This window comes from Cyanistes caeruleus, chromosome 25, assembly GCF_971803275.1.
Source record: "Cyanistes caeruleus chromosome 25, bCyaCae1.hap1.1, whole genome shotgun sequence".
Classification (NCBI taxonomy): domain Eukaryota; kingdom Metazoa; phylum Chordata; class Aves; order Passeriformes; family Paridae; genus Cyanistes; species Cyanistes caeruleus.
In genome coordinates this window covers 1,579,281-1,605,477 of record NC_141725.1, presented here as the reverse complement: position 1 = coordinate 1,605,477, position 26,197 = coordinate 1,579,281, and the positions used below count along the sequence as shown (strand labels likewise).

Genomic DNA, 26,197 nt, shown 5'->3' with positions numbered 1-26,197 from the left:
TTCACGGCTGCAACAGCAATGAGGTGGCTGGTGCTGCCTGGAGCTGGTGCCACCCATGGCCCCTCCACAGCACCGTCCCTTCCAGGGACAAAGAGCAGCACCAGGATGGTCACTGGTGGGTACAGCCAGGATCCTGCACCCCTCTGCCACAGCCTGTGCCCGTGAGATGGGGGTGGCTACGAGGGAAGGTGTGGAGGGACATGCAAGAGCCATGGCACCGACCCGTGCCGCTGACCTCTCCCCAGGCACCGCGGCTCTGCTGGCTTTCTCCCAGTTTCCAGGGGAAATGCTGCTCCGCATTCCCCCAGAGCCAAGGGCCCACCACCCCCTCTGGGTCCAAAGGCACGGGGCCCAGCCCACCGGCACCCCCAGAGAGCACCGAGGTGTCCCCAAGGTACAGGTGGCTTCCCCAGCGCAGAGCGAGCCGAGGCACTGCCCAGCCGGGGAAGGCCACGAGCGACAGGCGCCTGCGGGAACTCACCCGTGCCTGGCACTAGATGGCAGCAGAAGAGCGCGCACGGCACCGGGCACCGGGCACCGGCACCGGCACCGGGAACGGGCACCGGGAACGGGCACCGGCACCGGCACCGGGCACCGGCACCGGGAACGGGAACGGGCACCGGGAACGGGCACCGGCACCGGGAACGGGCACCGGGAACGGGCACCGGCACCGGCACCGGCACCGGCACCGGCACCGGCACCGGCACCGGGAACGGGAACGGGCACCGGCACCGGGAACGGGAACGGGCACCGGGCACCGGCACCGGGAACGGGCACCGGCACCGGCACCGGCACCGGCACCGGCACCGGCACCGGGCACCGGGAACGGGAACGGGAACGGGAACGGGAACGGGAACGGCACCGGCACCGGGCACCGGGCACCGGGAACGGGAACGGGAACGGGAACGGCACCGGGAACGGGAACGGGAACGGCACTGGCACCGGGCACCGGCACAGGAACGGCACCGGCACGGGAACGGGAAGGGCACGGGAACTGACACTGGCACAGGAACAGGCAGGGGAACGGGCACAGACGGGAATGGTGTCGGTATCGGTGCCGGTATCGGTAGCGGCAGCGGCAGGGGAAGGGGCACCGGCAGCGGCACAGCCACGGGCACAGACCGTCACGGGCGTATTCAATATTCAATATTCAATATTCAATATTCAATATTCAATATTCAATATTCAATGTTCAATATTCAATATTCAATATTCAATATTCAATATTCAAGCCCGGCACCGGGGGCAGCGCAGCCTCGTCCTGCGGGGTTCGGGACAGCCTGCGGCGCAGCCCGGGATGAGCCCGGGGATATCGGGGGGGTCCCTCTGGCCATCCCGGCGTGGGACGTTCTGCCGTGGCCCACTCGGAGCAATTTGGGGCAGCTGAGGAGGGGAGCCGAGGTTTGTGGGTGACGGTGGTCCCGGGGGGGTTGTGGGTGTTTGGGGAGGGCACCCCGGGCAGCACAGTGCTGTGGCACACTGACACCTCCTGCCCTCGGTTCCACGCTGTTTGAGGGGGCTCCCCGCACCCCCCAACAAACACACCTCCCGGGTGCTGCTCCAAAAGGCAGGGAAGAAACCAAATGGTTTTGCAAGGACACCCCAGCACCCAGGAAGAAACTGGAGCTGTAGGAGAAAGATGCTTTCCTGAGCCGAAGGGGGAGAAGCACACGTGTTGTACACAGAGGTGTGAGGTGCCCACACACGCACAGGTCTGCACATGCACACCACGTGCAGAGACACACGTGTGTGTGCTGGCCCCCATGCACACAAACATGAAAACACATGTGCATGCACACACTCCTGTGCACACCCCGCACACAGGCACACGCACACACAGCTCCTTGCACACACACCCACCTGCTCTGGCACACCTGGGCACAGCCGTGTGCCCTCCCGTGCACGTTTGCAGAGTTCACACGTACACACACATCCCTGCAAGCGCTCACACACCCGTGCACACACATGCACAGCCCTTCCCAAGGTTTCTCGTTAAAAAGTACCCGGGTAGGTAAATAGGGGGCAAGGCTGGGGGCCGCTGGTGGGGGCTGGGGCCAGGGCAGTCACGCTGGGGGGGCTCAGCCCAGCTGCTAATGACCCACGGCCGGTGCCAGCTTTCTAATCCGTGCAGAGGTTCAGGACAAACTGTACCAGCGATTATATAAACCGACTCGCCTCTATTTATTTAATTCCCTTTTATTTATTTATCGCTCAGCCAATTGAAGGCAGGGGAGTGTTGCATCCCCCAGCCCTCTCCCGCCCGGGCCACCCGCCAGCCGGCACCGAGGGCTGCTGTGTCCCCTGGAACCCCACGTGTCCCCTGGTTAAAGAGCTGCCGTGGGGCTCTGACACGCCGCGTGTCCTCTGCCACAGGGTTGCCGTGTCCTCTGGCACTCGGTGCTGTCACAGGACTGCTGTGGGTCCCACACCCCGCGTGTCCCCGGTCCCCGCTGCGTGTGCACGCGTGTTCCCCAGCATGTGCGTGGTGGTGCCCATGGTGTGTGCTGAGAGGACAGCGATGCACGCCTGCACACACATCTAAACAGGCGTGCAAGCACACCCACGTGTGCACACACATCTAAACGGGCGTGCAAGCACACCCACGTGTGCACACACATCTAAACAGGCGTGCAAGCACACCCACGTGTGCACACACATCTAAACGGGCATGCAAGCACACTCACAAGTGCACACACATCTAAACAGGCGTGCAAGCACACCCATGTGTGCACACACATCTAAACAGGCGTGCAAGCACACCCACGTGTGCACACACGTCTAAACAGGTGTGCAAGCACACCCACGTGTGCACACTCATCTGCACACACACAGGCATGTGCACGTGCCCACGTGGTCACACGTGCACCTCCATCCACATGTGCAAGCGCATCCATGCTCAAACACCCCCATGTTTGCACACCGGCACCACGCAGGCGGCAGCTGCTCTGCCAGCTCCTGTCCCCCGACCCAGGAGGTGACATGAGGACACGAGGCCCCAGCCATGTCACCAGCCTGCCAGGGCCCACACCGACAATTGGGGGGGCGGGGAGGAGGAAGTCCCATGGGGAAGGCACAGGATTCTCTCAGGGTTCCCCATGTTTCCCTGGCACATGGTGGCACACTGAGCCGGTGGACTCCCACCCTGATCCCCTTCTCCTTTCACATGGGGGGCTCAGGAAGCAGCAGAAGGGAGCACTGGGGGGATGCTGGACTGCACTCTGCTTCGTCTACCCCCTCCCCACAGCATCTCCCACCCTTGCCCTGCCGTTACGTAAAGGCCTGGCGACAGTAAATCAAGGGGCAAAACGTCTCCCTCGAATTAATAACTGACTTCCTGCAGTTGCAGATTCACCCTCAGCGCCTGTTTGTACCCCCCCCTTCCCGCCCCCCCGCTTGGGTTAATGCTCCCAGGCGCCGTTTGCCATTAACCAGTTCCAGCACCATGCAGAGTAAGAGGCTGGGGCCCAGTTATCCCAGTCCAGCCCAGGCAGGGATGTGGTGGGAGCCCTGTCTCCATCCATACTGGTCCCACTCGGGCAGGAGTGGAGGACCTGTGGTTCTGGCACCACTTGCCCGGTGCCTTTGGCCATGGCACCCCATCAGCTCCTGTGCAGTACCAGGGCTGGGGACACAGGGAATAATGAGGCATGGCCAGAGCTTCCTCCTGTCCTCACACCGGGTACAGGGTCACTCCACACCCTCTCCACCTTCCTGCAGGCTGTCCAGATGGGGTCTGGCAGAGCCTGATCATCTCCCCATCGCCATCATCGCTACCCCTGGATCTGTGTCCTTCCCCCAGCAGCCTCCCAATGCTCCCTGCACTCCCATTTTGTAACTGGGAGCAGGCCCTGCTCTCTGGGAGCTGGGGCTGGAGCTGGGGCCAAGCCATTGTGCTGTGCCGCTGACTCGTGCGGGAAGAGCGGGTGCTCCCGGATGAACCCGGCTGGCGCAGCCATTTCCTGGTGCATTTCTCTATATTCCAAAAAAAAAAAACTAAACAAAATTCTTCTTAAACTAGTTAAGGTTGCTAAGAGACAACAATGTGCTTTATATGGTGTCTTATTGACAAAGCCCAGCTCTTAATAAGCTCCAAAATGCACGGCAAGCAGCTTGGGAAGCCCACACGGCAGGGCCGGACGCCGCAGGCAGCCGCCCCCTTCCTCCCGCAGAACAGCCCTAACCCTGCCTGGCAGTGCCAGGGAAGGGCTGGGGCCGGGCCCCGCTCTCACCCCCCATCAGCTCCCCAGGGAGCCCCAGCCACCACTGGGGTCCAGCCATGCCCCCCTGGCACCAGCAGCATTTCGGAGCCGCCTGCTTGGCACAGGTTCAGTGCCGAGAGCCGCCTCCGCGCCCGTCTGCCGAACACCCACCAGCCCGGGTGCGGGCAGAGATGCTGCGGCTGCCTCGGGAGGGGGAGCGGAGCTGCCTGGATCCCCGCTGCCCATCCCCAGGCACGGTGGGTGCTGGGTGCAGCGAGCCCCGCTCTGGGCCCTGAACCCGTCATCGCTGCGAGAGCCAAGTGTGACGTGCGGGGCCAGGCCGTGTCGGCAGGGTCAGCCTGTGCTCCTTGGCACAGGGGCCGAGCACCGGGGCTGGGCCCGGCTCTGCCGCTGGCAGGTGCGGGCAGGAGCCGGCAGGCCCCGGTGCCAGGCAGGGCTGGCAGCCAGCTGGCACGGCGGGGAGGCTGCGGGGGAGCAGCGGGCACCACCCTGGAGCTGGTAAGGGGCGATGGGGGAACAGGCCAAGGCCAACCCTTCTGCCATTCACCCGCCGTGATGAGCCACCCACAGCACGTCACTATGCTGGGTGTCCCCAGGGGAATGGCTCCTTCCCAAACAGCAGCCTGGCTGCTGGGGACCCCGGCATGGGGGACGAGGAATGGGCAGGAGGTGATGAAGGTGAGCAGGAGCTGGTTAGAGAACACAGCGAGAAGTTCTGGGTTGAGGCCAAGGGCACTCTCAGCACTCCAGTGTCTCTCCCTGCCATCCTTCCTTTGCCACAGCTCCCCGAGCAGCTCAGCACCCTATATTTTCCCGGCACAGATGATGTGCCCCACAGTATCCCCCCAGCGGGATAAACTGGGCCCCAAACAGCTCCATGGTCCCAGCTCGAGGCGCTGGCTCCGTGCTCAAAGCAGTGCCAAACCCAGCCTTGGCCCCGCCACAGCCTCAGCCCCTGAGGAAAGGGGATGCTGCAGGCTCCTGGCTGCTCCCAAAACAGTCCCAGAGGAAAAACACGTGCAGGAGCACACGTGTGAGGAAGAGGAGGATTTGGGAGGGTGGAGAGCACCCCATTTGCCCAGGCCCCGGGCACTGGGGCGTCCGTCAGCACATGGAGCCTGGGAATGTCGGTGGCTGAGTTGACTTTGGCTGGGGCCTGCTCCCGCCTCGCCCAGCCCACGGCAGCATTTCCCAGCGCCAGCCCCCGCGGCCTGGAGGGGATCCAACAGCCCCATTCCCCCCATGTCACTGCCCCTGGCACCCCTAGGCATCGGGGGAGTGACAGGCAGCAGGATGAGGGCACCACCCCACAGCACCTCAGGTTTGCCCATCTCCCTCTCCCCAGAGGGTTTGGTTCCCCTTCCCCCAGCACCGGGGGCAGGTAGGGGCCGGGGCCGGATCCATGCCTGCCTTGGCTACATCTCCAGCTTTTCAGCTTAGTGCTCAAATCAGCTTGTGAGGTGCCGGCTGCTTAGCACCCAAATCCCCAGCCAGGGCTAAAAATAACCCCTAGGCCCGGCGGGTGGCAGCTGGCACCGCTCAGCACTGCCTTGGCACCACCATGGAGGGGCCCTGGAAATGCCACTGCTGGAGTGGGGCAGGGACAGGAACCGGGAGGCAGGGGCTGGCCCCATCCCTCACCTGGGTGCCTTTGCCCACCAGGAGCTCAAGGCTCCTGTCCCCAGGGACAAAAGAGGTGTCAGAGGGGAAGGCGCCGCACCAGTTCCTCCCACTGGTACAACTGGGAATGGTGCCAGGTGTAGTGACCTTGCAAGCAGGGCTTTGCCCCACTGGCAGAGTCTCTGCAGTACTCGAGGAGGGAGTTTGGGGGGACACTTTAATGTCCTCATGCTCAATCTGTGACATGGGCGCTGTCCTCACACCCCCTAAGCCCTGTCCCTGGCACAGCCCTGGTGCCCAGCCAGCCTGTGATGAGTTTGTGCAGCCTCAGCCTCCCGGGGAGGAATTTGGGAGTGTTGCTGCTCAGACCCCTTGGCTGGTGAGAGCAGGAGGTTGTGGCTGTCTCCTCTGCAACCGTGGCCGCCACCATTGGAGAGGGAAAGCTGAACTCAGGAAGCCTCAAGCTGTGTCCCTGCAGCCACCGGTGTTCAGTGAGTTGTCACCTGCCTTGCACAGGCCAGGGGGCACCGCCTGCACACCTGGGGGACAGGGAGGGGAACAAAGTGCGCCCGAGCTCCCTCCGGCAGCCGCCGGCGGCCTGGGCCGTGCCGTGCCTGTCTGCAGCACGCTCGGAACATCGCCGGAGTCGTCACCGGTTTAAAAATAGCGTCTCAGCAGAGTGCAACCGCGTTCCCTAAAAGCCATGTGGTTCAAGTTAGAGGATTAATTGGAAATGCTTATTTTGATTTGCAAAGTGATTGGATTTTTCCAGGGCATTTTGAAAGGAAAAAAGTCTGAATTTAATTATCACTATTCCAAAAAGCACCATGGGACTGAGTGTTTGAGGTCGTCTCATGTTTGCTTCACACCCCACTCCAAAATGCAGGCAAGCTGCAGGGATGTGGTGGGACGTGGTGGGGATGTCCTGCTGTGTCCCACTCCCGCTGTCAGGCCGGTCCCGGCTCCTGGCCATTCCCAGCTCGCGGCCGTTCCGGACACGAGGGAGCCCGAATGACCAGTGGCACCCGGCAGGATGAGAGCTCAGGGGGAACTGTGTCAGCACAGGCCAGGCCTGGTTTGGGGAGGGTTTTCTTTCACCAAGTTGCTTTGTTTTTTTCCAAAATGGATTTTTAACCGTAATTGCCTTTTTCTTCTTTCTCAGGGAAAACATCATTTTCAATTACATTTCTCTGGGTTTCCATTGAAAAATGAAAAGCAAATGCTCTTTCTTTCTGGCAAAATGTGGAAAAATGTCTAGGAATATTTTTGTCCAAATGAAAACAGTTTCAGTTCTTTTTCGAGATCTCTTTTTTCCTGAAAAGAAACCACAGTTGCCTTCCCAGTTATTCTAGTCGGACTGGTTTCGAGACAGCCTTCCCAGTTCCAAGGCTGGAGCTGGGTTTATGGTGCTGTGGGGTGCCAGTGCTGCCGTGGCCCCTCCATGGCTGGTGGAAAGATGGAGCAGGAGCAGGGTGACACCTCCACCAGCACCTTGGCAGGTCTGGGATGCACCAGGCTGGAGGGACTCATGCTCAGTACAGGAGGCTGGGGCTGCAGGGTCGTCCCCGGGGACTTGGGAATGTGACCTGAAACCCACATTTCTGAGACACCTTGGAGACCAGGGATTGCTCTGCACTCCCCACAGCCCTGCTCTCATCTCAGTGTCAGACACAGGTGCAGTGCGGGGGTGTCCAGGGGGAGTTGAGGGTGTCAGGGGTATCAAGAGCCCAGGGCAGGGCTGGGATTCAGGAGTCAGTTTGGCACATGCTGGACACAGCAGAGCACCCAGAAGGGCCCTAGATTCAAAACCCCCCCTGGATTCAGAAACGGTGCCTCCATTCCTCCAAAACACCCTTTATTTAGAGTCTCCTTCTGCCTTGCAGTTCCCCCTGGCAGGTCTGGGCCTCAGAGCTGGCTGGGATGCAGGGCACACACGGATTCAGGATGCCCCACGATGGAGGCTCCGGCTGCAGGAGCTGTTGGCTCCACACACCCCACAGTCCTGCCAGGCCGGAGGAAGGGGAATATAGAAATCAGTGTTCAACATTATCACTGGGCTGAGATTTGGCTCGGCTTCCTGGCCCGTGACGCTGCCTTTCCCCTCCTCCTCGCTCTGGGAGCACCGCCAGGATGGCCGGGCAGGTGGGGAGTGCCAGCGCGGGCATTTCGGTGAGAGCCTGCGGGTCCTGTTGGCTCCGTGCTGCCAAGGGCCCTCCTGCACACCTGGGCTGGGCACCTTCCCCACCTCCCCCTGCTCAGCCAGGAATGCTCCTTGCACAGAGCTCACCCATGTCCAAAGTGTCCCCGGGAGCCAAGAGAGGCGTGCAAGACCCCCTATCTCTGCCATCGCAACAGCCTTCACCCCAAAAGACCCCAAAATGTTGATTTTAAAAGATTCAGATTTTAAAAGATTAAAATCGTCCCCCATGGGTCTGATTTGCCCCTGCAAGTAAGGAGCTGTGTCTCGGTTTCCCCACTTGGAACACAGACGTGGTGCTTTTCCTGCAGCTCCATGGGAATGGGATAGCAGGGAGAGATCCCGCCTTGGGCTCGAGAGGCAAACTGGGGTGGGGAGCACAGATCCTCTTCTTCACCCCAAAACAGCTGAAGGGTTGGGCTGAGCCCCAGGGCAGCGTTTGGGTGCAGCAGCTGGGAGGCTTCGGCCCCAATCCTACGGGAGAAGGAACAGCCCTGACGCTGGCAGCCAGCGGAGGATGTTTGCTCCCACTGTCACGTGCCTCCACCACATATTTAGACACCGGAGCAAGCCAGCCCTGGTGACAAACATGGTGCCACTTGGGTAAACACAGCCCCTCGAAGGTGATGCACCCGGGGCCAGCATAGGGAGAGACCCAAGAAACCGGAAAAAAAAAACAGTAAATAAAAGAAAAAAAAAAAGAAAAAAGAAAAAAGAAAAAGGCAAAAAAGCTGGGGGGAATAAAACAGGGGAAAGGTGAAAAAAAAAGAGGGAAAGTTAAAAAAAAAGAAAACCAAAGGTGAGAAAAGGAAAATGAAAGGCAGAAAAGCAAAATGAAAGGCCAAAAAAAGGGAAAATAAAGGGAAAAAAAAAAAAGGCAAAATAAAAGGCAAAAAGAGCCAAGCAATTGTCTTTAAAAAAATATTTTCCTCCTGGCTCGCTGCAGAACGGCTGGGCGAAACGCCGGGAGCCGAACGCCCTGTTTTCCTTGCTTCCTATTAAAAAAAAAAGAAAAAAAAAAAAAAAAGGCAAAAAAGCACCACCCAGCAGCCCAAAGCAGGGATACAAAGTCCACTTGTGGCCCTGCGCTGCACCCTCGGCCCGGGCGGCAGCTGGGTGCTGGCGCAGGGCGCCTGGCACACAATGGGGGCTGTTGTTGCCGGAGCGGGAGCTGGCGGCGGTTCAGGGCCGGGCAGAGCATGTGCCGGCAGCCAAGTCCGCTGGTGTTAACTCTCCAGGCCCTGCTCCGAGTGCCCTGAGTGAGAAACAGGCAGGGAATAAATCCAAACCTACCGAATTCCCTCGCCCTGGCATGGGCCGGGGAAACTGAGCTGTTTGTCCGCACGCAGCTCCATGATGCCCCCAGCCCCTGGCCCTGCCGTAATTTGGGGTTTGTGAGCCAAGGCTGGACGAGGACCGTGAAACAGCCCCTGTACCCCCTTTCCAGGGCTATCCAAAGCCCCGCACCCTGCAGAGGGTGCATTGACCCCAGAGGGTCTCACAGCACCCACTGCCCGCTGGGCACCTGCTCCGGGACAATGCCCGGCCTTGGGGCACTGTCAGAGCCAGCAGCACCCACACCCTGAGTGCCACCACACCACAGTGAGGGTGCCACGCCACTCTGGGGGTCCCCTGCCACCACCCTGGGGTGCTGCAGAGGGAGTGACCCTGCAAACCTCACGTTCAGACAGAACTTCCCATCTCCTGGTGCAGCTCAGTGCCCTGTGCCAAACCCTGGGGCCACGTGCCCCCCGAGCCTGAGGTCCCTCAGCTGCAGGTGGGGGCTGCTGCCCCCCTCCAGTGCCTCACGCAGCCCCCCCAATCACAAACCCCATTTTCCCTCCATGCTCTGCCGAGCTGCCTGGTCCTGCTAATAAAAAAAATAATAAGGACATGGAAAATTCTATAATATCCCTTTCCAGCTTCTTGGATTTGGCTTTCGTTAATTCGAAGCAGACCCCGGGGGGGGGGGGGGGGGGCAGAAGGGGGGAATCAAATAAAACCAGAATCACGGCACAGAAAGCCAGTTTTCACATAAAAAAACCCAAGCCAGCAACCCCAACATTTGAATGCAGCAGGAAAGGGAAAAAAAAAACTTTAATATGTGCTTAAAAACAAATGAGAAGTGGTATCATTTTTAATTAGGAGCCTATATTTTCAAAGCCCTTATTACTTACAGTACGCTCAGCATCCGAGTAATTTTCCTCTCTCTTGTAAAATCGTGTCAGGGAAGGGGGAAAGGGAGGGAAAATGAGGGAAAGCAAGGAGGGACGGCGAGGAGGGAAAGCGAGGAGGGAAAGCAAAGAGGGAAGGCGAGGAGGGAAAGCGAGCCCTTTGTGCAGCCGAGAGCTCAGTGAGGCGAACGTCCATGCCAATTTGTCTGCAGTAATTGGTTTAGCTGCAGACAGAGGCTGGCAACGGAATCTGTGGGTTGCCAAACTTTTCCTGGGAAAGGGACCCTTCACCTAATATCACTTTTGGGTATTCCCCCCGTTTGTGTCGCTCCAGGACACATCGCTGTGTGCCGGCACAACTGGAAGCTCCTTCTGGAAAACTAATATAGCAATTCTTTGCCATTCCCCTCAAACTTTCTTCTTGCAAATTCCAGCCCAGTTTTCTCCTCTGGCAAACAAAATCTTCAGAGAAACCATTTCCTACCACAGCAAAGGCCTCATCTAAGGGCCGCTGGAGGGTCTGAGGCCAGCGCCGGGCTCCAGGGCTGTTCTGGGAGTGTGTAGCCCACACCTGGCCCCAGTGATGAACTGGTGGAACTGGGCAATGGTGGTTTTCCATCGCTGCTGCCGGGGTGTTTGCCCTGGCATTGCCCTGGAGCGCTGGGCCCGGCACACACCGTGGGAAGGGGGCTGGGTGGGGGCCGAGCCGGAGGTGTTGGATCTGGCGGCGGGAGCAGGTACCTCGTTACCTCCCCACGCTTCTGTTTGCTTTGGCAACTGATTAAAATTCCCCCAGGATTCCTTCCCACTTTTGTTTGGGCTCCAAAACACCACCAGCAGCTGCTTTTGCCCTCCCCAGGCCCAGCTGCTGGGGACTGAATCCCCCAGGGGACAGGGTGCCAGCTGGGTCCCCAAAACACTGGCGGTGCTCGCCACTTTCACTTTCATCTCCCCAAAGCTTCCCTGCTCCTCCGCCCTCCCCTCCAGCAGAGCCAGATTTGGGGGGATTTTTGTCCTCCCGTCACCCCTGGGTGCTGCTCCACTTGGCACACAAACATTTTGGGGGCCCCCCTGGCACTGGGGCGCTGCTGGGCTCAGTGTGGTGGTGCAGAGCCACATCCCTGTGCCGAGGATGTCACCGGGGTCACGGCACTGAGGTGCTCCTGCTCCCAAAACTGAACGGCAGGGGCTGAGGCTCTGCTGTGACATGGGGACAATGGCAGGACCCCCCCTCTGCCAGCTGTGTCTGCAGGGAGGAGACAAAAACCAAACTGGGATTCACTCACTCCAGACAAAGAGTCAGGGCCATATTCCTCCCCATTCCTCCCACTCCAGAAATTTCCCCAAATTCCCCAGCACCAACACGACAAACCAGCCCTGGGAGAGTGGCCAGATTTGATTTATGTCTTTTTGCGGACAAAAAAAAAAAAAAAAAAAACAACCAAAAAACAACAAACGAATGAGGAAATGTTTCCTGGTTGCATTTGGGGTTTGGTTACTCTTGGGAGGGTTTTTTTTTTTTTTAATCTATGAAATTTTGGGGTTTACAAAAATTCCTGGTGCCTCCATCCACGTGGCTGCAGAAATCCTGGCCCAAGCCCCCAGCACAGGGATAGCAGCAGCACTGTGGGCCTGTACTGCTGTTTGAAGCTGTTTGGCAACACCCCCAAAGCTCCTTTTCAATGTAAAACCAAGTTTTAGGGTCATTTTCAGGGAGATTTGCTCCGGTGAGGTCACGGTTCCCTGTGCCACGCTGTGTGAGAGCAGGGAAAGGGCTACACGAGCTCTTTGAGGGCTGGCTTCCAACAAATCTGTGGGGGAAAAGGTGATGTTGAGCCAATGGAAAAAATACAAAGTGGGGGAAAAATTTGGGATTCATATTATTTTTTTTACATCTAACTTGCAGCCAAAAAAACAATAAAAAGCCACAGGAAAAATCCTAAAACCCCTTGAAATTCCTGCAGAATAATTCCCCGAAATCTGCTAGCAATTTTTAAACTGCAATCCCCCCCTTGTCAGCAACAATTTCACTAGTTAAAAACCTGCTTTAGAAAGAAAGAGAAAAGGGGAAAAAAAAAAAAATCTCTTTTCATTGCACGTTTTGGCTTTGAATCGAGCCAGGCCAGACCTCTCTGCCTGTTTGGGACCCAGGCCAAGAGCCATATGCAGGAATAAAGTAAATAAATTCTGGTCAAAACCAGAATATTCTCCTTAAAAGTTATTTTAAAAGCAAAGAAAGGCAGCAACAAAACTATCCCAACATGGATTATTTCCCTTTCTCTCCCTCTTTCCAGAGAGGGACGTGGCTCGGCTGTGCTGTTGCACACAGTAGAAGGGGACCTTGGAAAAAAACCCTGCAAAAATGCTAAAAATGAGCCCTGAAAAAGGGTTAATGAGTCTGGGGGATGTTTTCCCGTGCCAACGGGGGAGGCATCCAGCCCTGTGCTGCTCCATGAGTATCTGCACCCCCTTGGCTGAGCCCAAAAGTTGACATCGAGGTGTCTTAGCAGCACAAATCAGCCATGAAATGCCCTTTAGAAATAAAATCCAGCTTTGAGGGGGGCCCCCACAAATTTCCACTTGTTCTAAGCACTGGTTTTATAGACCAGGGGTCGTCAGCTCCTGAACAGGCTGGGATAAAAACCAAAGGAATAAACAAAGGGCCTGATCCAGCCACTCCCTGAAATCGGGGTAACTCAGCTTCCACCCCTGGGCTTTAATCTTTACAAAAAAACACCTGGAGAAACAGAACTGCACCCCAAATCCACCCCACACTTTTTGTTTTATTTGAGGCAACGGGGATGGCCTGCACAGAAAAATTAAATTTGGTTTGGATTCCACCTCCATCCTCAAAATGCCGTTTACAGGCAGCCTGGAAACACAAAAAAAAATTAGGGTTTTTTTATTTTTAGTGTTTTTCTGCCTCGGGGTTACACTAGGAATTGGGGTCCAGGCTGAGGGGGCTGCAGTGAGCAGGTGGGAGTGGGGATGGTTGCTGCAGGGTCTGGTCTCCAGCCCTATGGGCAGCACAGCCCACCCCAAATCCTGCAGCACCCCCAGGGCCGAGGGACCCCCGGATCGGGGTCAGGATTTGGGGTGCCCTTTGCTCTGCCTCTGGCCCTGTCAGGGGACAGGGGACAGGTGCCACTCACTGCATTGAAATTATTTCCAGCCTCAGCCAGGATGATTCCTGCAGGATGAATCCCCACTGACAGAGGAGAAATGGGATCATTTTGTGGGGACAGACTGCAGGATGAATTTGGGGGGACACAAGGTGTGACTTTGGGCCGCTGAGCACCCACGGGGATGTCTCAAAACCAAGGCCAGTGGCCCTTCAGCCACAGCTTTGAAAGGAAATATTTTTAACAGCACTACAAAAATAAATAACCACGACAGTTGTTTATTTATTATAAATAAATATAAACAATTATTTATAATAAATAATAAATAACTTCTTTATCATTAAGAAATAAATAACCCCTTCCCTATCATCCTGCACCCCTTCCCTGTCACAGAAGGGAAAATAAAATCCCAGCCCTGCTCTTTCTCTCCCATTTTCCCTCTTCGCCCACCCTGGCACTGCCAGCCTGGCACGGCACGGCAATCTCACGGCCTGAACCCAAATATCCAAAATCGCAAAACGGCCAGGCCAGGGGAGATGAGGAATCACTGGAGAAAAATAAAAGCCTGGCAGGAGAGAGGGAGCTGCCAGCGGGCACCACGGCGGCCTTGGAAGCGGTTAAAAATTGGCAAATTCTTCCCAGGGTTTATTTTTGCGCCGTATCGCGCTCAGAGCTGGGCAGAAAATGCAAACTGTGCTCTGCGAGCGGAGTTACCGCCGAGTTTACATTCCTCGAGGCTTCTGGAGCTGGGACGAGGCGAGGGAACTGCTCATTTCAGCCTCTTTTTTTTTTCAGCTTTAAAACAGGGAAGTGGCTTTTTTGGGGGGGAGCAGATGGTGATTAAAAAAAAAAAAATAAAAAAATAACATGAAAAAGTTCTAGAGGTTTTAAATTTAAAGAATTTTTCGTTTATTTTATAGACAGCTGGAATAAAATTACATCTCATTTCCATAAGGCCAATGGCTGTACTTCTGTCTGACAAATAACTCAGTAAATATATGAATATATTTTATATATAAATATATATCTATAAAATACAATACCCTGTGAATGTACAAATTAATGTCCAGTATCTTGGTATGCATGTGGTGGGTTTAACAGGCAGAGGAGATATGGGGGATGGATAAAATAAACCTCCCCTGTATCCAAAATCCCTGCTAAATTTGAGCTGAGCCCTTGTGAAAACAATCAGGATCAGAGCACCCCCCTAAAAAAAAAAGTATATATATAAAAAAGAGGGAGAAAATTATGGAATAAAAACTAGTGAAATGACTGAGTAGTTTGCTTTAATTTTATTTTTAAAATATATAATAAATTATTTAGCATATTATTTATCACACTGAAACCATTTGAGCTCAAGGCAGACAGAGATTATGTTCCTGTTTGTTCAGGACTACGGAGCGTGCCGAAAAATCCAGGCACACGATGCACACTTCGGCCCTCAGCAAACTGAAAAAATATCTAATTTTTGTTGCCTTCCTATAGAAAAATATGGTTATTTGAAAGGATTAAGAGATTAAAGGATTACTCGATAACAAGGGTTAAAAATCCAGGTCCAGACACAAAAGGGGTCGATAGAAATGAAGGAATCGCTCTCCCCCCCCACGAGCCTTTCACCACTCCCAGACCAAAGCCAGTGCCCGGGTCGCTGCCAACTTTTGAGTGGGACTGGGGAGGGGGCAAAGCAGCTCGTGGCTTTAAGGGATGGGGGAGGAATCCGGGGGTGTTCCTGGGGAAGCGGTGAAGGGAACGCTGGGGAGAACACGAGAGCATGGGGGGGACAGGGATGGGTGGGTGGGGAGCCCTGGAGGGGATGAAGGGGCAGGGATGGAGGATGCTCGAGAGGGCTGGAGCCGGGGGGGGGTCTGCCCCCAGGGACAGGGGGGCTGCAGGGAGGGTGACCAGGGCAGGTGTCTGCACCGGGGGTGGGGGTGGCGGGGGGGCGACACGGGGAGGCTTCTGCCTCCGGGAACAGAGGTGGCAGGGGGTGACCACCGGGGTGTCCGCAGCGGGGGGATTGGGGTGACCAGGGGGGCGTCCGCAGCGGGGGTGGTGAGGTGTGTCCGTGGGGCGCGGGGGTGTCCGTGTGCCGGGGATGGGGCTGAGGTTCAGTGTCCGCGGGGCCGGGGATGCCCGGGCCGGGGGCCGGCGGCCAGGGCTGAGCGGGGCCGGGGGTGCCCGGGGGATGCCCGGGCCGGGGGCGGGCGGTGGGCCCGGCGCTGCCCGCGGCTCCTCCCCGCGCTGCGGTAGCTCCGCACCGGGGCCGCGCCCCCCCCGCCGCCCCCACCCGCGCCGGGCAGGGCCGGAGGGGCGGCCCCGCAGGCAGCCGGGCCCGGGGGGGCCGCGCCGCAGCCCCCGCCACCTACCCGCACCATCCGGGGGCCGCCGTCGCGCTGCCGGGCGAGCGGGGCCGGAGCCTTCCTCCTCCTCCTCCACCTCCTTCTCTCCCTCCTCCTCCTCCTCCCTCCCCGCCCCCGCACCGGGAGCGTCCCCGCCGCAACGCCGCCGGTGCCCCGGGCGAGGGGAGGAGGCAGAGGAGGAGGAGGAGGCGGGGGCGGCGGCGATGGGGCCGGGGCGCTGCGGGCTGCGAGGAGGAGCCGTGCCCGGCCGGAGTGGGGCTGCGCCGGGGGGGCGCGGGGGGGATGCCCGTGCTTCTCTGCCGTAGGCGCCGCCCGCCCGCCCCGCTCCCGGGCTTTATTTTTATTTTTTTAAAATTTATATTTTTTTAATTTTTAGGAATTTTTTTTTTTTTTTTTTTTTCCCGCTTGCCTTCCAAAAATACCTATCGCACCCCTCCTCGCCATCCCCCAGCCCCGCCACCCCCGCAGCGCACAAGGCCGGGCCGGGCGCGGGCTCCGCGCTCCCGTCACCGCCGCCCCGCGCCCCCCGCCCCGCGGCCCGGCCCCCGCCCGGAGCATGGCCACGGAACAGGATCGAGGGTGACCGCCCGCGGGGGACACTGTGCTGTGCCGCTGGCCTCGGAGGACTTTTACTATAATTATCATCATTGTTGTTATTATTATTATTATTATTATTATTGGGTTTTTAATTTTTTAATTCTTTCGCGGGGCAGCGGTTTTTTCCTCCTCTTTCGGCGCGGTGGAAAACACACGTTTTAGACCAAAATCCCAAACCAGCCCATCCATCCTCTTTGCTTTGCGCTTCGCAGCAACTTGGAGCCCGTTAATTGCACTTGGCGATGGTAGGTCCCATGACACTTTCGTTTTCTCTTCTACTTCCCCCTCTCCCCTTCACCCCCCCGTGTGCGCGTGTTTGCGGGTGCCCCCACGAGCAAAAGTTGCAGCCGGGGAGGGGGCGGCGGGGCGAGTTTAATACGGTGCCGGGGCGGGGGGGCGCGGGGCGGCGGGGGCGGGCAGGGGGAAGCTGCCGCCGTCTCTCCTCCCCCTGCCCACCCGCCCCGCGGTACCGGGGGGCGGAGGCGGCGGCGGGAGCCGCCCGGCGGGGAGGTCGCGGCGCGGCGCGGGGGGAGCCTCCGCAGCCAGCGGAGGGCTGGATGGAGCTGAAAATGGCCGCTAAAAAAGGGGCGGAGAGGCCGCCAGCCGCACCGACTTGAACTTGGAAGTGACGCCCGGGAGGGTCGCGCTCAAGTCCGCGCTGCGCGGCGTCGTCCTGCCCGTACCGGGGTGGGAGAGAGGAATTACCTTCCTCGATGCGAGAATAAAAGCATTTCCCCCGGGCCCGCTGTGCGGAACTTCGGCCGCTTCTCCTCCTGCCAGGCCACGGCGGGAGCGGCGGCGCGGCCCGAGCCGCCCCGGGAGGATGCGGGAAGCGGGGCCCGCCCGGCCAAGTTTGTGCGGAGCCGCCGCATCCCGCGGGGACGGGATTGTCCCTGCGGGAGGAGTGTGCGGGATGAACCCCAGCCCCGGGCGGGGATGGGCCGCGGGGGCCGGCAGAAGTTGAGAGTGAAAATCAGTTGTGCGGGAGAGGCGCTGCGGGGGCTCGTCCCCGCAGAGGAAAGAAAGAAAAAAAAAAAAACCCAAAAAAACCCCCCAAAAACAAAACCAAAAAAAAAAAAAAAAAAAAAAAAAAAAAAAAAAAAAAAGCGGTTTTCTTATTTTTGGGGGGGAGAGAGGCAGCGCTGGAGCCGCGGCCCCGCGCCGGGAGCGGCCGCGCTGCGGGTCAGGTCCCTGAAGGGAGCGGCGATCCCCGGTGCGGGAGGGGAGCGGCCCCCCCGGGCCGGGAGGTGCCCGGGGATCCCCTTTGTGCTCCGCCGTGGCGCTCCCCGCGCGCTCTCTAATTAGCGTCATTAGCGCCCGCGATCCGCCAGGGCCGGGGGCTTGCGGAGTGAGAACTTGCGGTTTGGAGTTTGCCGGGTGCAGGCTCCGCTTTTTTCATCTCCCGCTCTCTTTGTGCGGGGGGGGTTGCGGGGCTCCCCGGGATGAGGAGGGGGTGCAGGGCTGCCCGTGGCGCTCTCTCCCCCCGCGGCACCGTGCTGCTGCCGGTACCTCAGTAACGCGGGGAGGATGAAGCGTGTCCGCGGGATGAGCGGAATGCGGCGGGGGCAGCGCGGGGCCGGCGGGGCTGGAACACCGCTACCACCCCCCCGCGCCGGGGCCGCTGCCCACAACTTGCACATGAATCTGCAGGGTTTTTTCTCTCCCGTCTCTGGATTGGGTCCGTTTAATTTAAAAAAAAAAAAAAAAATCAAAAATCAAACCCCAAAAACACCCAAAGCCGGGCGCGCTCGGTGTGGCCGCGCCAGGGCGAGGGGGGAATTCGCCGTCCCGAGGGGGCCCCGTCCCTCCCCCAACCCCCCCTGCCCCGCAGCACCTCGGCCCTGCGAGCCAAAGGGGGTTCCTACATCTTTAAATGGGATGTAATATTTTGGGATGGGCTTTTTTCATAACGTCACTTCATTCCTCGCTCTTTTTTTTTTCTTTTTTTTTTTTTTTTTTTTTTTTTTTTCATTTTCTCATTCTTTCTTTCCTCTCTCTCTCTCCGCTGCCCGGGTCTCGGATGGAGCCGCTTCCCTTCTAACTTCCCCGCCGCCCGTGCCTGCAGGCTGGGTGCGGACCCCCGACCCCCACCCCGGGGCGAGGATGACCCTTCTGCCTCTTTAAACCTCCCCCCCAGCAGCCCCAAACAAACAACAACAACCAAAAAAACAGCGCTTTATTTTCCAAGGGGGGGTAATTTTGCCTTTTATTTTTAATTTTTTTTTAAGGGTTTGTTTTGGTTTGGGGTTTTTTTGGTGGTTTTTTTTTTTTTTGTTAGGGTTTTGTTTATTTTTTTTTTTTTAGTTTTTTTGGCGGGGGGGTGGAAGTTGGAATCTTTTTATTTCCTCCTTGGCCCCCCCTCCCGCGGGGCCACCCCCCCGTGCCCGGCTGCCCCCCCCCGGGCCCCGCAGAGCCGCTCCGGAGGAGAGAGAGAGAAAAAACGCCCGGACTGCTCCAGCCTCCGAAATGACTCAGTAACTTTTACGCCTCGAGTCTCAGCCCTGCAATTAGGCACTTTCCCAGCACGGCTCGGGATGTATTCGTCTCCTCTCTGCCTGACCCAGGTAACCGGGACCCCCCCGCGTCTCCCCCACCCCAATTTGCTCCTTTCGCCGCAACAGTCTGTAACAGTTGCAATACAAAAAAAAAGGGAAAAAAAAAAAAAAAGAAAAGAAAAAAAAAAGAAAGAAAACCCAAGAAAATGCAACACCCCCTCCCTAAAAATAATCATAGCAGAGAAAGGCGGGTTGAGGCCGTGCAGGGCTGCTCAGAGGAGCCGCTTTCCCCGCTTGTCCCCCTCCCTCGCCTTTTGCAGGGTTTTTTTCTGGTGTTTCTGGTGCTTTTTGGGTTTTTTCAGCCTTCACTTTCACTTGGGGCGTGGGGGGGTTGGAAGATTGCGTTGTGGTTTGGGTTTTATTTTTTTGTTTGCTGCGCCCAGAGGTGGGTGGTGCAGGGAAGCCGCCGGCTTTGGGGGTGAAGGGGGACACCGGGGGGTGCGGGGGGTCCTCGCTGGGTTCGGGGAGCCCGGGGGGGGCTCGGCGTTGCAGGCTCGGGCTCGGCCGTGCTGCCTCTTGCGTCGCGTGAAACTTTTTCCTTTCCCCCCTCCCAGCCGAGCTGCACATGGTGGGGTGCAGGGGCCGGGGGGGCGCGGGCATTTTGTTCTAAATCCTCCAACTTTGGGACAATGTGCGCCCGGCCGTGCCACGCTGCGCGGCGGCTGAGAGGGCAAGGGGGGGTCGTGCACAGCAGGATGTGGGGGTCACCCTCGGTATCCGAGGCCAGGGGCGATGCCAGTCCCTGTCGGGGTGACGAGGGGCAGCCCCGAGCCGTGCGTGGGGACACCGGTGTCACCCCAGGCCACGCCGCTGGCACGAGGCAGGGTGGCTGTGCCTGGGCCCAAAGCGGGGCGTCCCCGAAATCCGCCCCCGGCAGCCGCTACGGCCACAGGGGGGAGATTCAGGAACCCCCCCTTGCCCACAGCACGACCACTGCGGCTCTGCCTTTGCATAGTGCTTATTGATCGCTGATATTTATTTAATTATTGAGCAGGCAGCTTTCCCCGCCTCAGAACCTGTTCCCTGCTGGCAGCCGCTGCCCGCTCCGGGCCCGGCCTCGTGCTGCACCCCACGGGGGCTCTGCTGTGGGGAGGGGGTGCTGCTGCAGGACCCCCTGCCTGTGCCAGGCTCCCTCCTGCCAGACCCCCTCCCTCGGGTCGCAGCTTCCTCTGCCTCTGCCTCGGGGCTGGGGGTTCGCTGCCCGTGGGGGCCGGGGTCCCCTCGCGGCGCTGGGCGGGGGCCGGGGCCGGCTCTCCCCAGCCGCAGCGTGAGGCTGCTGAGGACACGGGCAGGGTGGGCAGCACCAGGGCTGCTCATGACCCTGAGGTGGTGCTCCCTGTCGTGTGGTTGACTTGGCAAGGGTCACGCCTCAATCTGGCTTATTTACTTCTCTTTCTTTCATTTCCTTTTCTTTTCTTTTTTTTTCTTAACTTTTTTTTTTCTTTTTCCATTTCTATTTGTACTTTTTTTTCCCCCTTCTAATTTTTCTTTTTAATTTTTCCTTGCTTTTTTTTTTTCTTGCTTGCTTTCTTTCTCGCTTTTTTCTCTTTTCTCTTTTCTTTTTTTCCCCCTTATTTTCTTTCTTTTTTTCTCTTTCCTTGACATCCCTGACTCCATCCCTCCCAGGGGTCCCGCCACTTCCCGACCCTCCCAGTCTCCAGCTGGTGCTGGGTTGGCAGCGCCTGTTGTTGCCAGCTCACAGTGCTGGTGTGATGTGGGAAGCCGTGCGGTCGCTGGCCGGGCCGGGGCTGGCAGGAGCTCTTCTCACAAACCCGGGCTGTTCCCAGCACTCCTGGCCCACGGAGGGGAGCTGGTTTTTCCCCCGCGGATTCTCTGCCCCACTGCCCGGGCACGGGGAAGGCTCTGGTGTCCTCCCCTTTACCCTGACACAGCCTCAGCTCCGATCCAGTCCGGCTCGGATGGGACCAGCCATCGGCCCCCAGCCCAGCCCAGCCCTTGCCGTTCCCGTTGCTGTTCCCGTTGCCGTTCCCGTTCCCGTTGCCGTTCCCGTTGCCGTTGCCGTTCCCATCCCACCCGCTCGGCGGGCAGGCTTTCCCGGGCTCGGGAGCTGCGGATGGTGATGTGGATACATTGGAACGTGCGCGGGAGCCGCCCTGCCTTGGCCTTTGCGCATCTCCCACCAGCAGCGCTGGCAGCCCCTGCAGCCCGGCACGGCCGCTGGGACCGGGGACCCCTCCGGCAGCCGCCCTTCCCCGCCGGAACAGGCCCGAGCTGGAGAGCCCAGCGGCACCAAAATAGCCCTGGCAAAGGCATCGCCCGTCACCCGCTCCTGGCCACGGCCTCGGCCGTGTCTCCCGTCGAGGCGAGAGGGTGGCTTTGTGCCCTCCCCAGCTCTGTGTCCCTGCCCGGGGACTTCCTCCCGCTTCCGCAGCTCACCTCTGTCCCCCCTCGGGGACAGGCCGGGAAGTCAAGAGGGAGCTGCCTGGATTAGCAGGGAAGCAGCACCGGAACCGCCGCCGCGCACGAGGCCTCACCCTGCCCACGGGGAAGCGGGGCGGGAGGTGGGGGGTGTCCGGCTGCCCAGGCTCCAAAATAACCCTGGAGCTGAGCACCTGCCAGGGACCTGCACGTGTGTCCCCTTGGGAGCTGCTGCCGAGAAGCCGAAGGGATTTCCAAAGCCGGTTATCCCTGTCTCCTGGATCCGTACTGGGTGGAGATTTGGGATACCTCTGGTGGATATTGCAAATTTTATGACTGGTGATGCTCCTACACCTCTGGCTCGTGCCTGGTGCCCGGCAGTGCCCCCAGCACACCCCCAGCCCCCCACCCTGGTACCTGGAGGATGGGAATGAAGTGAAATGGGCGCCATCCTCCAAGGCAGCTGCAGTGTTGGAAGCCGAGCATCCCACCAGGGTCTGGGCAGAGACCAGGGGTGCAGAGCTGATTTTGAGATGGCAGAAGTGATGCACCCGCACTGCCCGACTGAGAGCCAGTGGCCAGGCACGGACCTCCGTGTGTGCCACAGTCGGTGGCTCAGGATCCGAGGGGCGCCGGGGAGCGCCTGGCTAAGCTGGCCTGGCACAAACCTCAGTATCAGCGAACGGGCACAGTTCGGGGCCCGGGGGGTGGAGTTGGGCTGCCAGAAGCATTGTGGCCACGTGGCACGGTCACAGCCACATCTCCAGGCATCCGAGGGGATCCCACCTCTCCCCGGCCACGGCCGGGCTCCGCACATCACTCGGCTGCCGCCGCTGCTGCAGGCACGTGGCTGGAGCAGGGAGCTGCCTGCTGGGCTCATCTCATGGGGCATCCTTTGGCAAGCCCCCTTCCCAAAAGCGCCGGGGCTGCTCAGCACCGGTGCTCACCCCCTCCACCAGTAGCTCCGGAGAACTGGTTTCCAGCCGGGAGCTCAGATCGGCTGCCAAAGGATGGGAGCAGCAAGCCGGGCATGGCGGGGGAAGAGAGGGAAGGTTGCAACACACTTTCAATTCTCCCATCTGCTGAGTATTGTTTGGGAAAAACAATGAGGCTGTTCTTTAAATGCAACCTTCGGGAGATCCTCGCTTTCCCCGCGGCGCCCGCCGCGCCGTGCCCGCCTGCCCTGGCGAGCCCTGCCCCGCTGCTCCTGCCTGATCCCATCTTAAATCCTCACCCGGGAAAAACAGATCCTGTTTTCACTGAGGTTTCTGATGCTGGATCGGAGGGCCGGAGTGGGCATGCAGGGAGGCGGACAGGATCAAGCCAGCAGCATGAGGGGCTTCTGGCCGGCGCTCGCGCTGTGCCGCTCTCCCCCTCATCACCTTGAACTTGTCTGGGGCCTGCTGCAGCCGCCCTTTTTCGAGCTACCTACCGATTTCTCCCCTCCCTGGGCAGCTTTACCCTGCCCACGGTTCCCTCCCTGACTGTGGTTCAGGTCCCTCAGTTCCTTCCGTAGCGGGGCAGGGAGCGATCCCACCGTGTGCCCAGCGGTGCGGGTGTGCACACGCCTTTGCAGACTGCTGAACAAAGCCCAGCTGTCAGAGCCCAGAGCACTGCCCGGAGCTCTTGGAGCAATTGGGAACAGCTCCCTTTGGTGCTTTTCTATTCCCCTGAGCCTGGTGGGGCTGGGGATGGATGCTGGGAGCTGTAGCCTAATTCTGTTTTGACCCGGCGGTTTCCCCTCCTTGCAGGGATGGCTGTAGCGTGGACGATGTGGCCAGGGCAGTGCTGGCGTGGCAAGGCTCATTGGGCAGAGGAACCATGGCAAGGGCTGGCCCAGCCAGCCCTTATCAAGGCATAGCAAAGAGCGAGAAAGGCGGCTCCCCGAGGGAGCCTGGAATGGGGAGCTCAAGGACCCAAGGGAGAACTGCCACGGTGGCACTGAGGGATCCATCCTGACCCAGGGCTGTGCATGGCAAGGAGGGCCTGAACAGGGATTTGGGACTCAGAGGGAAAGCGAGGGTCAGTGTCTCCTGCCTTTGGAGGTGGTGGAGGCAGGTCCCTGCCAGGCAGGGCTCTTTGGGAATGGCCTCAGGGACAAGGACTGCTTGTCTGCTCACCCTCCTTCCTTGCCCGATGGTGCCTGTGCCAACCATCCCTGGACACATCTCTGCAGCCCAAGGGGTGCCCATTTCTCCCCATCACTCCCATTGTGCCTGCACCTGTTCTAGCCACAAGCCAAGCCCTTGGTGGCAGGATGGGGATGGTGACGGTGATGGGGAGCATCCCCAGAGTCCCTCATTGAAGGGGAAGCAGGAGAGTTGTCTGGGAGGTAAAATCCCCTCCTTGAGAAGCTGGCATGCTGCCTGCCACCCCCGGCCGAGCTGTGGCTCCTCTGTGCAGGAATGGCCGTGCCAGCACAAAGCATCTCCAAGGGGGCTGGCTGCCCATGGGAGGGGGCTGGGAGGACTGCTGTCCCCATCAGTCCTTGCACCCAAGTTGGGAAGTGCAGGCAGGGCCCTGGGGTGGCACGGATATGCTCTTTAGGGACCCATGGGGAGAGGATTTCTCCCACAGAACCTGGGGTGTGCCGGGCAGGTTGAGGCAGAGTGACAAAGGCAATGGGAGCAGCCAGGGCATCAGTGGGTGCCGAGCCCTGCCAGAATCATGTGGCACCACTAGTGACGTCCATACGGCATGGCTGGTAGGGCTGAGTCTGAGTGGGGCACCCTTTCATGGTGGGCCAGGAGTGCCCAGTGCCAAATCCTCATGGATTTTCGGTACCAAGATGCTTTTGGATCCACCAAATTGGTGCAGGCAAAAGCCTGAGCTTAGCCTCCCTCCCTGCCGTGGTAGCCAGACACCCTGAGATCCCACCCTCCAGAGGGGTACGCAGACCCCTGGGACGTGCCAGCTGCAGGGAGGGGATGCACAGGGTACCCCCGGGCATCCCGGGGCCTGGCTCACACCCGGGCAGGCGGCTGAGTTCGCCATCCGTCACGTCGGCCCTGGGCAGGCATCCCCCGCGGCCGGGCGCTCTGTGCCAGCTTGGCCAGGACCCAACGCCCTGCGCCAGCCGCCAAGACCCGGAGCTTCCCAAGTCCTGGAGAGGAGCTGGGAAAGGATCCCGTGGCTCAGGTGCGGCAGCGCTCACGCGCTGGGGGACCTGGGGCCAGCCACTGCCAAGGATTGATTTCTCGGTTAACTCACCACTGCTCTAAAAGCACATTAATCCTCCTTCCCCGGCCAGCAGCCAGCACTGAGCAGCATTTTGGGCGAAATCCCCAGGTCTGGGCTTCAGACTGCCTGCCGTGGACATTGCCCTCCCCATCACCGCCACCACTCCAGCAGCATTGCCTGCCATGGGAATTCTGGGATTGGACCCTCCTGCTGACCCCTCTTCCCTGGGAGTTTATTCACCATAACCAGGTGGATTTTTTTTTTTTTTTTTTTTTTTTTGTAACTGGGAGGTTTATTTTGTTTTTTAGGACGGCTTTCACTCTCCTTGCAAAGGGCCCCTGCATTCCCTTCACGGGGAAATGGTATTTGACCGACCGGCTGTTGTCCAAAAAAACCCCCAACATGTTTCTGATCACGAAAAACCAAGAAATATTTTTGCTTTCAAAGGAAAAAAAAAAAAAGAAGCCCATGAGAGAGAAATGTTGATTTTCCACCCAGACTTTTCCCCTTTCCCCAAACCATCCCGAAAAAGAGAGGCACCGCTGCTCCCTCCACACCCCAGGATGTCATCCTGGGGGTACGGTCCCATCAGGGGCACGGTGGATGTAACCCAGGGTTTATCTGGGTGCTGGTGGGTGGTGGCAACGCCAAGCGTGTGCCCCCCGCTCTGCTCAGACGCCCTTTTCCAGGTGCTCCCACATCGCACAGGCACGTGGGGCTGCCGGGAGGACAGCGAGAGCCGGTGACCTGCCGGCTGTCCCCAGGGAGCCACCCATCACTGTGTGCTGCAGAGCCGCCAGCCCGCCTCGCCCCGCTGCCACAGGCGGCGAGGCCGCTCGGTCCCACGGTCGCCTGGCGGGAGCTGTGATGTGCCGGATCCTGCACCCCCTCCCGCCGTCCCTGGCTGCTGCCCAGCGATTTGGGAAAGCGAGACGGGGCAGGCTGAAATGTGACCCCCGCCACGCTGCGCCGCAAAATCTCCTTTAGTAACCTGTGCGCCAGGGCAGCGAGAGCGCGGCGTGAATACCAATGAGGGGAAAAGTGCCGAGTAAAGAGTTTTTAATGGAAATGGCATCGCATGAGAAAGAGAGCGAGAGCGAGCGGGCGAGTGCGCGCCCGGAGCCTGTGCTGTGCCAGTGGGGCACACGCGTGTGCGCACCTGTGGCCCGCCAGGTTGGAGCTGAGCGTGCCAGGGTGCCAGGGTCGTGCCACCCCGGCGAGCACGAGGGAGATGGGAATGGGGGTGATGAGCAGAGGGGGCTGCGAAGCAGCAGTTGAGGGGACACGTGCTAAGGGGTTGCCAGGGGCAGCGTGTCCGCGGGGTCCGGCGCACTTGGTGGCACTTGGTGGCCACAGGGAACGGCTCCCGTCCCGGCGCAGGGCGCTGCTGATCAAAGGCGCAGGCGGGGAGGGAGCGGGCCTGTGTGAGCAGCGCCCTGGCCGAGCGCCACCCCACCTTCCCGCTCCGCTCCCCCGGGAGTTTGTTAAACAAATTTCTCTAATTGCACAAGCCAAGGAGCTTGTTGGAGAAAAAAGCCGGGGAAATTCCCCTCCTCTGGGCCACCCCTTCCCTGCTTTCCCCGGGGCAGCGGGTGCAGATCGAGCAGGTCCTCCCCACGACCCCCGGCTCCGCGGGAGGCTGTGACCCCGACGCCTGCGGGGAGCAGCTGCGGGGTGTCCTCATGTCACCCCTGCCTACGCAAGGACGTCCCCTGCTCGACCTCTTCGCAGCCGGGTCACACACATTCCCTCCCGTCCAGCCCCCGGGGTCAGACCCTGTCACCTAAGGCGGT

The 26,197-nt window shown here is 59.2% G+C and overlaps 1 protein-coding gene across 8 annotated transcripts in view; it reads left to right on the top strand.

The window, feature by feature from the left end:
* The first annotated feature begins 15,968 nt into the window (after positions 1-15,968).
* The window catches only part of NFIC (nuclear factor I C), a 42,479-nt gene continuing 32,250 nt past the window's right edge, over positions 15,969-26,197 (top strand). The window contains exon 1 of one of the 8 annotated variants that reach the window (XM_086862389.1): positions 15,969-16,535. In XM_086862389.1, coding sequence (XP_086718515.1) covers positions 16,533-16,535 — 3 coding nt within the window. In that variant the 5' untranslated portion in view covers positions 15,969-16,532. Of the gene's footprint in view, positions 16,536-18,216; positions 18,855-26,197 lie in introns of those variants that run through there. The other 7 variants (XR_015279115.1, XM_086862387.1, XM_086862392.1 and 4 more) reach the window with 7 other exon arrangements.